The 13,515-nt window shown below is 40.2% G+C and overlaps 1 protein-coding gene across 1 annotated transcript in view; it reads left to right on the plus strand.

Moving 5' to 3' along the window:
- The window catches only part of LOC126998439 (protein transport protein Sec31A-like), a 59,159-nt gene that overhangs the window by 16,576 nt on the left and 29,068 nt on the right, over positions 1-13,515 (plus strand). The window contains exons 8-15 of the mRNA XM_050860121.1: positions 2,872-3,005; positions 4,015-4,191; positions 4,924-5,100; positions 7,332-7,418; positions 9,488-9,694; positions 11,325-11,496; positions 13,039-13,187; positions 13,315-13,485. Coding sequence (XP_050716078.1) covers positions 2,872-3,005; positions 4,015-4,191; positions 4,924-5,100; positions 7,332-7,418; positions 9,488-9,694; positions 11,325-11,496; positions 13,039-13,187; positions 13,315-13,485 — 1,274 coding nt within the window. The remainder of the gene's footprint in view (positions 1-2,871; positions 3,006-4,014; positions 4,192-4,923; positions 5,101-7,331; positions 7,419-9,487; positions 9,695-11,324; positions 11,497-13,038; positions 13,188-13,314; positions 13,486-13,515) is intronic.

Here is a 13,515-nt window from a genome sequence, read left to right on the forward strand (position 1 = left end):
TATATATATATATATATATATATATATATATATATATATATATATATATATATATATATATATATATATATATATATATATATATATATATATATATATATATATATATATATATATATATATATATATATATATATATATATATATATATATATATATATATATATATATATATATATATATATATATATATATATATATATATATATATATATATATATATATATATATATATATATATATATATATATACACACACACACACACACACACATATACATATCACAAGTCGAATCAGAGAAGTTTCAGGTCCCTACAAGGTCAGTTTAGGGGCTGTATTATGAGTCCAATCCGAGACATTTTGGGTCCCTACAGAGTTCGGGATGAAAAACTCTGTAGGGATCCAAAACTTCTTGGATTGGACTTGTAATACGGCCCCTAAACTGACCTCTGATGGGACCCAAAACTTTTTGGATTCGACTTTTAATACAGCCCTTAGCCCTAAATTCTTACCATCCCAAGTTTCGCACATTATCACCCTGAGTTTCGCGTTGGTTTGACATGTATGGGTCACGTCTACTTACAATTGGTGTCACGTGCGCTGCCTTAACCCTTTCATTGCTAAACGCTCACAGCGAGCGTTAGGCGTATTTGCTGGTGGTGCTAAACGCTAAACGCTCGCTGTGAGCTCCAGCTGCACTCAAATCTCCCGCGTATGACTGTGTTCCAACACTATTTCTCACAACACAGGATTGCCAATTGAGTGGGTTCTTCACTAAATTTGGTGGAAAATCATATCAGCCCAGCACGGCAAATCTATGGACGAGTAACTGGTGGATGTTCTTGTCCAATATAGCGGCATTTTTGCGTAGCTTCACCTATCACCTGACTGATTCTTTGACCAAATAGTTGTAAATATTGCAGTTGGCAATACAATCTTGCCAGAATCTCAAGGAAAGATGTCCGCAGTTCCTTCAACATGGCTGATCATCCCGCATGCACTGACAAAAGTGTTCACATTCATCACTCCCTGAACATGCATGTACATTTGCAGGAGAGGCATACATAACCGACTCCTATAGATCTGGACCTCCTCTTTCCAGTGGTGTTTTTGGTTTTTAGTTGTGATGAATAGTTTTTGAGATACAGAGGTTAAAAGAACCCCCCCATTGGGCTGCCTGACTGCGCCTGAGGGGATAGTCCCGTCCCGTCCCACGTGCAATGAAAGGGTTAAAAGGTAGTGTCACACTGGCTGTTTTCCTCCAAACATTAGGGCTACGGGTGAGAGAGAGAGAGAGAGAGAGAGAGAGAGAGAGAGAGAGAGAGAGAGAGAGAGAGAGATATTAAACGATGAAGCCAGAGTTGGGAGAGTGGGAGGGGGTGATGTGAGGATGTAGGGTCTCAAAACACGTACCTTGGAAAAAAGAAAATGGGAAGAGAGAACGCGTCGTTTTGAAGCCGCAGTTGAAGGCGACTGTCATACGATTGACTGACAGTTCTGAAAACACGCTGGTGATTCGCTGGGAGTCCGATGACGTCATCACCGGCACTCACCCAATCAGCGGCCTCACTGCCTTAAGGCAGTGTCACACTGGCCGTTTTCCTCCAACCGTAGGGGCTACGGGCGACACCCGTACGCCCAACCCGGAGCGAGTTGGCGGCTATCCCTAAGCTGGTGTCACACTGGGCCTTTTTCCTCCCACCGCGTTGGCGGCAGGGGCGATCGGCAACTCCAACTTTTCCGGGTGTGCGTCACACACAGCCAGGGTCGGTTGTCCACATCCACATCCACAACGTAAACAAAGCACTTGCCCTGTATCAGTATGGCGTCGTCTGCTAAAGTAAGGGTTGTCGCGGCTTGTGCTGCCATTACCCAAGTTATGGACTTGTTGCTACAGTTAAATGGAAGGAAGAAGCGGTTGTGGGTTTTGTGTGCCTGTGGTTCCTCCGTGCCAAAAGTTCTCATTGTCAACGCGGTGGGAGGAAAAAGGCCCGGTGTGACACCAGCTTACGGACAGCTGCCAACTCACTCCCGGTTGGGTGTACGGGCATTGCCCTTAGCCCCAATGGTTGGAGGAAAACGGCCAGTGTGACACCGCCTTAACCCTTTCAATACGGTGATGCCGACGTCGGCGTCACAGTATGGAAAGGGTTATTAAGAGGAAATGGAAGAGGATTAATCCTCTTCCATTTCCTCTTAGGAGGTTTAGAAGAGGATTAAGAGGAAATGGAAGAGGATTAAGAGGTTTAGAAGAGGATTAATCCTCTTCCATTTTCTCTTAACCCTTTCCATACTGTGACGCTGACGTGTGCGTCACGTATTGAAAGGGTTAAAGTAGTGAGGCCGCTGATTGGGTGAGCACTGGTGATGATGTCATCGGACTCCCAGCGAATCATAAGCGTGTTTTCAGAACTGCCAGCCAATCGTAAGGCAGTCGCCTTCAACTGTGGCTTCAAAACTTCCCATTTTCTTTCTTTTTCCAAGGAACGTATTTCGAGATAACAAGGGAGTAAAGTGAGAAAAAAAAGTCATCCTCTCCACGGGTCGGAACAAATAAGCGTTTTTTCAGTGTTTTTAATACCCCAAGTTTTGCGATCCTCGAGTTTAGCGCTATACCTTTAGAATGAAGCAGGCGCGAAACTCGGGAGGGTACTGTATATATATATATATATATATATATATATATATATATATATATATATATATATATATATATATATATATATATATATATATATATATATATATAGTGCTCTCTCTCTCTCTCTCTCTCTAGGCAATTATGAAAATATATATTGTAACTATTCAGTTTATTTTTTTACAAAATTAATACTATTTGATGCATATTTTTAAGTTTTCATCTTGTCTTCAGTTCTCCCAGATAGCTGACTCCTTCCCTGGGATGGACATTCCTGCAGTAGTTCCCCAGGGAGCAACCCCTCAGCCCATCAGACTTAGGAATCCTCCTAAGTGGTTTGCTCCCACTGCTGGAGCTAGTTTTGCTGTGAGTAGCCTGTCATTTGTTCATCTAATGAAATTCATTGTTTTATGATATTTGCTACTGACATCAGTACATGTTAGTGATTTAGTTAGTTTGTAAGTGATTCTGTATTTTAAATACGTTGTACATAGTGAAGCATTTTAATAAGACCTTTTGAAGTAGAATAGGGGACATGTTGGCCAAAAATATTCTTTTTGGAAAAGGGTAAAGCTTTTCTGTGTATAACTTTGGTATTCTGGTGTTTACAATTAAAACATGATGCATTGGAATGAAAACATTTTGGATTTAGTCATATAATAACACTTGAGTTAATGCCATGTGAGTGGCTGAATTTCAGGTTGTATTTCTGTGATGTGTTTAGTAGTACATACATTTTTCATAAATGGCAAAATTTATAAATTTTAAAATTATTGTTTGTGTATCATATGATAAGTAGAAACATTATGTAATCATGCTAGAAAAAGTTATATGATTTGATTTTTTTTTCTACATGTGCACAATTTTCCTGGCAAGAATTATTTGATCTTAACTAGGTGTGATTGATTCTAGATAACTGAAAAATTAGTGTTGAAAATATCTGCTAACACTTTAATCTTTACAACATTGATTTTGCTCTATCTCACCATTATTAATAGGTATAAATGTTCAAAACAACAAATATTTTTTCATGAAAATATAATAAAATAAAATTTAAGGTAAAGGTAAGATGTAAATTTATGAAATCAAATGACATGAAATAACACTTTATATATGGATCTTGAGCACCTCTAAATTATTGAATTTATGTGATTCAAATAGTTTTCCTTCTCAGGTATACTTACCATACATTTTATTTAATTTATATATGGTTGCTTTATTTACACAGATTGAAGACATGGCTTTTTTTTTTGTTTCTTCTGTCAAGTGCAGTGTCATTAATTATTGTATATGAATACAGTATGATTGTGTTAGTGTATTGAATATATCACTGTAGATGGTCTTAGAGCTATAAACTGTTGAATGGCCTTTCCAGTTTGGTGGTCGCCTGGTGTCATGGAACAAACAAAGCCTCAGCGTTGAGATCTCTCAGGTGGTGACTGAACCAGAACTAGTGGAGAGGAGTTCCCAGCTGGAGGCAGCACTTTCACAGCCTCAGTTTGGCCCTTATTGTCAAGCTAAGGCTGAGGCAGCCACTCAGCCCAGTGATCAAGTGAGTTCATGATGAGCTGCCTCATAATGTGTATTATGCAAGTTACCTATAGCCTAAACATATTACAGTAAAAGTCCTTTAAACTGGAATGCAGGGGGTTATGGACCCTCTGGATCAGCAGCTTTTTCAGATTATCAGGAGGGGACCTAAAATGTTCAAAACACACCATTCAAACACATAGTCACAGTTGCTGGACCTCAACACCTGGGAGGATGGAGGTGCCACTGCTGCCTCCCTCAAGAAATGCTGCAGGACACTAAGAAGGCGCACATACATTTATACATGAATACATATATTTAATGTAAACTGGACATAATGGCTTAAAAATGCCTTAAAGTGACTTTGCAATGAGCTGACAAGGGCAAGGTGGTGGCAGTGGAGAGGCTAGGGCAGCGGTGCTTGTAAACAAAGCAAAATACAAGGCACACCATGCATGCTCTGCCCTTCCATGTGTTATTGTGTTTTTTTCTACATTTTCATTTCTTTTTTTTATACTGACTGGAGGGTCAGCATGGTTACTGAATGGGTTAGGTCACTACTCTGTTTTTGTTTATATTTTGGTATTTTTTAATTTTTTTCACTGATTTTTCTTGATGTTACCCCAAAATGCTAAAAATGACCCTTACCAGAAAAATTTGAGCCATTGGGAATTCTGAAGTATTGGACATTATTATTGGACTTTTACTGTACTTATTCTTCTGATCGCTCTTCAACCTGTGTCTCTTTCTTTAGATGTTGTGGCAGTACATAGGGGCAAATTTTGCAGAATCCCCACGCTCCAAGATTATGGAGCTGTTGGGGTACTCTGCAACACAAGTGTCCACTCAACTCAGTCCTAATGCTCCTGAGGCAGAGGTGGTCACAGCTGAGGTGCTTGCCGAGAAGATGGCCAACCTCGGTGCTGCCAATGTAAGTCTTGTACCTGTGTGATGTGACAAGTTTTTGATTTGTGTCACCTTAGATGAAATGAACTTGATCACTAAGTCTCTGTCCAGAATTGTAGTTGCATCAGAGTTTAGGTCCTGAGCACAGTGCACAGAGCTTAATTTTTTTTTTGCTTGTTTATTATTTTTAACTCCCTCAAAGTTCACATAATTTGCACTAGATTGGGAGTCCAGGTAATAGTGTTGCCTCTCCATCTCATTGGTATCTAAAACAAAACAATGAATGATATAATAAATAGTCTGAAAAAAAAAATTCTGTTGAATGGTATATTTCTAGAGGCCGTATAATATATTTAAATTTTTTGCTTCATCACAAGTGTCATTTCCTAAATGTTATAATACATGCTTGCCTCCAGCGGAAAACACAGTCAGTCAATCATGAATGGTTGTTAGTTCCTGTGAGTAACTTTTATGGTTGCTTGTAATGTTGATGCAGTGTTGTGGATTACAGATGATGCAATAGTTGGTTCCCTAATATTTGGCTATTAGTTTTCATAGTATTTTTGGTAACTCCTCAGAAATGCAGAGCGAATGGATTATATTCCTGCAGTTCTATCACTTGGTGTGTGGGCCTGCACACATACTTATATGTATGCATATGTACACACATTTGTCATACAACCTTACTAAACATCTCATTGGAAAGCTTTTGAGCCTCACAAAAGATAATGAAAAAAACAACTAAAGGAGAGAACGGCAGGAATACTCTCGGCTTGCTCCACAGCTATTATTAAACACAGTGCAATAAGTAGAGTTGAAATATCATGAATACTAAGTTTAAAAGTCACCCAATACACCTAAGACATGCAGAATCCCAAAACATATTCGTGCAGTTTTATTGACTTAAATCTTGATCTCACTCGAGCTCTGCCTCTTCATCATGAAGACCTAGTTTTTAAATAGTGGGTATGAGATTTAGTGGAATGATTTCTCATTTGATCTTAGATTTTCTATCAAGATTAATGATGCTCTCACACCTACAAGAAAAAAAGCATGTAAAACACACACAAAAAAAGAGAAGCATCACTAAAGGTATACATTACAATTGCAGTCCATATGAATTTTTACTGAGTATGATTGGTCACATTCTGTGCTTACTCATGAAAACAGATATGTTCATATAATGATTTTTTACAAGCATTTACTTTTTGTTCGATGGTGTCATTGCTATTACTCATATCACCTGAAGAAGGCAGAAGAGTGAGAATATTTGTTAAATCTTTATCAATGCATAGACAAAGTTTGATGAATTTCCATTTATGTTGAGGTTATTTAACTTTCTGCATGCAGTGCATTGTGTATCTATTTGCATGCAAGTTAAATGCTTCTACTAGATTTTTTAATAACTATTTACTGCTTGGTATTCTGTTTTCAGGAATCTATCCTAACATTTTAACAGTTTCCTGGTACAGGTAACTCGATTTACGCGAGTTTGGTTTACGCGTTTTTTAAATAATGCGGGGTCCAAAATCCAAATAAACATTTAATTTACATGTTTTTTCACTTATATGCGATATATTATGGAGTGGCCACCAGATGTCTCACGCAACTGGACTCACAAGGCGCCATGGCCACGCAGCTGAGCTCAGTTCTTCTCACGCGCCACATGAACAACAATACAGTACCCACGCTGCCACGCTATTCAACAATAGGGGTGGGCTGGTACTGGTACCAATACCGGTACTAACGGTACCAGCTGTACGGTACGGTACCGGTACCAGACTGCTCGGTACCGGTACCAATACTAGCCAGTCGCTCATGGTGTCCCTCATTTCTTCCTCACGGATGAGGCTGATACTGAGTGCCTGAGTGGATATCTCGGTGATATGGATATTCTCTCTCTCTCTCTCTCTCTGAATGAAGTGAATTTTTATCTTTCAATAGAAACCTACCTCTTGTTTACTCGCGTAAATCGAGAGTTACCTGTACAAATATTGTATGGTTGAAGCCCATACTTCATTATTCACACCAATGTCTGAAGGAACTTGTATGCCATGCACAGTTTGACTTTATGAATACCAATAAGAGTATGAATGAGTATGAAGTATTATTAAGGGGATTACCCTGAATTTGTTCATGTTACTAAGTTAAGAAAAGTAGAGATTTAAGTAAAAGATCTCCACTAATCAAACATGCAACACATGACAGCCTGATTTGTCATGCTTCTTATTGAGTGGTAATTTGCTTTGTTTATAGGATGGCAGCACAGGCTCCCTTGACCCTAGTGAACAGTTTGAGATGATTGCATCTGGACAATCTTTTGATAAGACCCCAGACACTGAGGTGAGTTTTGCTTCTAGGGTTCATCTTCATAGACACATTTTCTTTTCCAGGCAACTGCTGATTAAAACATAAGAAATTGGTTTCTTTTTCATAAGGTGACAGGAGGATATGAAATAAGAGAGAATATTAAGAGGTAAAAAGGTTTGAAAGATAAAGTAAAGGTGGGTGCATACGCTATAGCTGCGGTGCTCATCTTTGATCTGTTGGTCCTTTGAGCCTGTGGTTGATAACAACCAATTACCCTGGGACATGGGCCAGTGTTCTATCTGGGATTGCCACAGTTTACCTTCCCCAGCTTTCCCCAGGTATTCATTTATCAAACAGCCTGGGATGGTGGATGGATAAGCTGCACACCAACTGCTCGGGGTAGGAATCGAACCCAGGCCCGCAGAGTGGTAGCCAGGCACACTGACCACTAGACCACAGAGGTGCTTAAAAGGTTTAAGAAAAATTATAATTTATTTTGAAAATTAATTTGAAAATCAGTGAAAAGCATTAGTAATCTGTACGGCAGGGTGAAAGGGTGATGAAAAGTGAATGTATCAAGTTAAAGTAAAGCTCTCTTGGACAGAGTGGAGTCTAAGGCTCTTCGTCTCATCAGCTCTCCTCCTTGTACTGATAGTCTTCTACCTCTTAAATTCCGCTGCCACGTTGCCTCTCTTTCTATCTTCTGTCGATATCTCCATGCTACTGCTCTTCTGAACTTGCTAACTGCATGCCTCCCCCCCTGCCGTGGCCCTGCTGCACACGACTTTCTACTCATGCTCATCCCTATACTGTCCAAACCCCTTATGCAAGAGTTAACCAGCACCTCCATTCTTTCATTCCCTTCACTGGTAAACTCTGGAACAGCCTTCCTTTGTCTGTATTTCCTCCTGCCTATGACTTGACCACTTTCAAGAAGAGTGTATCAAGACACCTCTCCACCCGAAATGGACCTCTCTTTTGGCTACTCTTTACTTTTATCTTTTATGGGAGTGGCGAGTAGCAGGCTTTTTTTCTTGTACTCTTGTTGTTGCCCTTGAGCCGTGACCTTTGATGTAAAAAAAAAAAAAAAAAAAAAAAAGCAGTCTTGAGTAGTTACTTTCAGTTTGAAATGTAGTAAAGTATCCTATTATACCTGATAGGATGTTAATATTATGGTTTCCCATGCTGGAAGAACAGAGAGGGCAGTGATTTCATCAGTTTATTTTTTGGATGCACTTTATGGGTCAAGATTAGGTGGCCGAAGAGGACCTCTTGGCGATGAAAGTAACTTGGGGCCATAATTTTTAGAAATAATTTAATATCTAAATGATATGAAAATGTATAGCTTCCCAAATGCACATATCAACTACTGAAATGGTCTGGCAATGGAAGTGGGTGGTGGAAGGAATAGCCACGATTTTGAGAATACACCAGGTATTCGTTATATGCGAGGGTTATGTTCTGCAAAAAGCTCGCATAATGTGAATTTGCATATATCGAACCTATCATCCTATTAATTATTGGGGGTTATGTTCCATGACCCGTTTTCGAACCCTCTATATTTATTCCGGCACCGTTTCACAATAATAATGCACTACAGCAACAATAAAGCACATTAGTACAGATAAACTGTAAAATATAATATGAAACCTGAGGATTACCTGAGGATTAACTTTAGGATCAGAGGGAGGAAAAGGTTAATTATAGGCGAGGAAAGTGCGGGAAAACATTTGCACCCGCCGCCCTCTAGTGTGAGTCGACCACCATACCTCACCAACCAGTTGCACCAGCGCTGCTACTCGCATAATAGCGAATTTTCTTGCATAAAACAAGTACTTGGCACATTTAGGTTAGTTGCATATGAGCGAATTTGCATATTTCGAACTCATATATATCGAATACCCGGTGTATGTTGGATGGAAACGGATATGGATGTAGAAGTATTTGAGTATAGGTCAAATACTATGTACTACAACAAATAAAGCAGAAAACACACACACACACACACACAGCACAACACAACACACCACACAATGTGTATGCATGCATTTCCCCCCCCCCTCCAACACACACAGTATGTCACTGAAACTTCTCTTGCATAGACGGCTGAGTTGGATGGTGATGGGGAGGCCAGCCCAGCTCCAGTAACTCTCGATGTGGAGGAGAAGGAGGGCAGCAACCAAGGACTCATAACTCAGGCTCTCCTGGTGGGCGATTTGGAGAGTGCTGTGGATTTGTGCATCAAGGATGGAATGTACCCACATGCTCTCACCCTAGCTGCCCATGCTGGCCCTCACCTCTATGATAAGGTTTGTGTGCCTTTCTTCTTTGAAGATAAATTAAAAGTTGTTTTTTGTTTATCTTCATTTGTGTGTGATTGTGTATGTAATTCATCATAGCCTGATCACATGCATGACTTGTGATTGCCAGCAGAAATGTGTGTAATTCACCATAGTCTGACAGCATATAGACTTATGATTGTCATTAAGGGAGATTAGAGCTCACAAGTGACAGATCTCTGGGAACAACTGAAACCTCAAACCCACACACACTTTGGAGGCAGGAAACAACTTTCTCTTATGTGGCTGGCACCTTGTCATATGCTTTCTGTAGATTTAAGTAAATTCCATCAGCCCAACCTTCCCTTTCCTGTACTATGTCTATCACTCATGAGTAAAAGCACATCAAATTTGTTGTATAAGATCCTCCTCCTTGAAAGCTATACTGTTTGTCTGTCAATCTGTTCTTTCTCTCCCTTTAGTCTATCCATTTATCTTTGATCAGCCTTTCACAGATCTTCGCTACCACACTTGTCGAAGAGACTAGCCTGTAGTTCCCAGGGTCTTCGCTGCATCATGTGTGTGTGTGTTCACATGAGCAGTGGAGTTATCTATTCTACTACAGCACCAGCAACCTCCCAACCCTCACCCCTTACCCAATCCCCATCCCAGCTACTCCCTGTGTCCTTTCAAGCCTTATGGCCGTAGTATTAATCTCCCCCATTTCTGGTCCCTTCCCTTCCCTTTCCCTTGGCTGTGAACTGCAGTATTAAGCATCCCTGGGTGGTTGGGATTGATTAACAGTACCTCAAGAGAGAGCGGATGGGGTAGAAATAGTATTGACTCCGCAGGGTGAGAAGTAGGACATCTTCAGCTTTCCCTTCGTATGTCTCATGAATAAATAGTGTTCTATTTGTTGTTATTTGAGGGGGATTCTGGAGCTGCCTTGTGTTGGCCACTCGGCCTCTTGCAGTCTCCCTGTGTTCATATGTTCTTATGTTCTATGTGGCTGCCCAGGTGTGTGTGACCAGTCATTGATACCAACCTATCTCATAAATTAACTTGCCTGCATTACTTGTTATTTACCTGTAGATCAACTATGCTATTGTTTTGTTTTATGATATATAATGAATATGAATACAATGGTGTGTTACAACTGCATTGATTATCTCGTTTTCTGTAATTATTGGTTTGAAAGTGCTACCAACATCATTATGTTGTGCAGATTGGTCTTAATCTGGCCCACATATCTGTCACGGGGACGGGAAGGGGGATGGGCCGGCTTATACATACCCCAGACCTGCGTATGGGGATGGGGACGGAAAGGGAATGGGGATGGCTAATATCACGGCCATTAGTCTCCCTCCTCCCTGCTTCCCCTCTGCCTCCCCCTCTTCCCTATGCTCCTCGAACCCTCATTGCACTTCATCCCTGCACCCACAAGTTAACCTCCACCTCATCCTCAGACCCAAACAGATGGGTGTGACTTGTGTGATTGTCAACCAATCATCTTCTATTTCATTATTTTTGAGTGGCAAGGAACATTTCCCCATTAAATCATGTTTTTATCTCTATTGGTATTTTGAGGAATATAACCCAATCCTATAAAGAAGAATGCCTGTATTTAGGCAGCATATATATTTGCTTTCTGAATCTGCAGACAAGGGACACGGTACTCAAGCGTGTTGATGGAAGCCTTGCATCGCTGGTTGGAGCTGTAGTTAAGGGGGATCTCACCACTATCACTACATCCTGTAAACTCTCCAATTGGAAGGAAGCCCTTGTGGCTATATTAACATACTGCAGCAATGAGCAGTTTCCACGGCTTGCAGGTACTACATAATTTTAAACAATGGGCTGTCTTCTTTTAGTTAGCCTGTTTAATCCTTGGGAAATCACACTCTTAGTGCAACCCAAGACATTTAAATTTTTGTTTTTGGTTTCATTGAAATATTTGGTGTCCAGTCTAGCATTCTGAGCTTTCTGAAATTGTCAGTAATTTTTTATTTCTTTATTTCTCTGCATATGTATATGGCCCATATTCCCGTCTCCCAACATCATCCTCAAAGGAAAACTTAGCATTTCCGAGGTACCTCCAGACCTCCCTTGAATCTTTCCCTTGGGACATAATTAGGGACTATATCGTCATTTATGCACGATGAAGTGCTAGTATATTCTCACTGGCGTAAAATACATGAATTTCAGTCCACCTTGACCCGAATATGAGGAAAAAATTACAGATACAAACACATTTACAAGACTTTAATGTAGGAGTGAAGAAATAGGGTGATGTTTTCCTGCAGGGTGTCATGTTTATTGACAGCGTAAAATATGTTCTATAAAGTGAAACGTATGAGCGAGAATTATGTTATCAGAATAAAAAGTACATTTTGTTTATTTGTAAGTGGAAGTAGAAAAACTGCAAAATATTCAATTGCTCAAACTTTTCACATAGAGGAAGTGGCAACACCGCGTGTTCCAACAATGTCGTCAGCTGAACCGTGGACAATGTTGCCAGATTGTTGTATTCTGCCTCTTATGTTTACCGATTTCTGACCCAAAAACTGCTTTTATCCCCCAAATAACTGCCTTCATATATAGTTGTCATTTAAATGGTTAATTATTGGTGCTTCTTGGCAACAGTTATGGGTCAGAAACCAGTAAATGTGCGGCTCTTGAGTACGATAATCTGGCAACGGTGACCATGGATCACCACCTTCTCAAATCGACTATTTTCTCATCCATATTTTGTACATGCAGTAAGTACTACATCAATAATCATCTCATGTGCTGGGCAGGAAGGTTAATATAGGGAAGTTACGCAGAGGATGTTACAGAGGATGCTTAGAACATGTTCACGGGCGAGCTTAAGCTGCCAACCCACTGTAGTATATTTTGCATGCGTTTGGCCTATTATTAAGGATTTTAGCTATTCTTGGGCGGCTATTGTTCTTGTTATTGCGTACAAGCAGAGGGCCATGTGACTACAGACAGCATTGAAGTCAACAATTGTGACCTCATGTAGCCCAGTTATTTTAAAGATTATGGATCGATCAGGCTGCTTTGCTGAAAATAGCACAGTCTGACGAAAATACGTGGCTTGTACTTATATGAATGATGTTAACTAATCGCAGTGTTACCAAATAAGAGTGTTTCACAGAAGGTTTTGATCTGGCATCACTGCTAGGAAGGAAAACATCGCTGGACGGGAATACGGCTGTATATCTATGAATCTATCTGTATCTGATTCTGTATGTAAACATTATTTCTGTTTTAAATAAGAATGTTCACACACAACTACGTACTATATTACTTTTCACCAATTATAATATCTTGGTATACTTTAAATGGAATCTTATTTTACATTTCACCAGAGAGTTTAGGAGAGCGTCTAGAATCCAAAGGTGACCCTCAGGCCCTGCTGAGTGCCATGATATGCTATGTTTGTGCTGGCAGCCTTGAGAAGTGTGTTTCTTGTTGGATCAAAACACGACCAACTACCAACAAACCCCAGGACTTACAGGTGACCATTCTTGTTTTAGAGTTGTGTGGGTATTGATGCATGTTTGTGAGTGCATACAGTTACATATATACTTGCAATTATAAGGTATAAGAGAGTTACCCCTTTTCACTGATGTGTTGTGTTGCAGGACTTGGTGGAGATCATCATGGGGCTGCAGCGATCCCTCTCCTGCGCTGGTCACACAGTCAACCCAAGTGAAGGCAATACAGTCAGCTCCCTGCTCTGTCAGTATGCTTCTCTTCTCGCTGCACAGGGAGTGCTTCGAACAGCAGTCTCCTACCTCAACTCAGCCACACAGGTTAGTAGGGAGACTTAAAAATTGAAGAAA

Source organism: Eriocheir sinensis, chromosome 14 (assembly GCF_024679095.1).
Source record: "Eriocheir sinensis breed Jianghai 21 chromosome 14, ASM2467909v1, whole genome shotgun sequence".
In the NCBI taxonomy this organism is placed as follows: Eukaryota; Metazoa; Arthropoda; class Malacostraca; order Decapoda; family Varunidae; genus Eriocheir; species Eriocheir sinensis.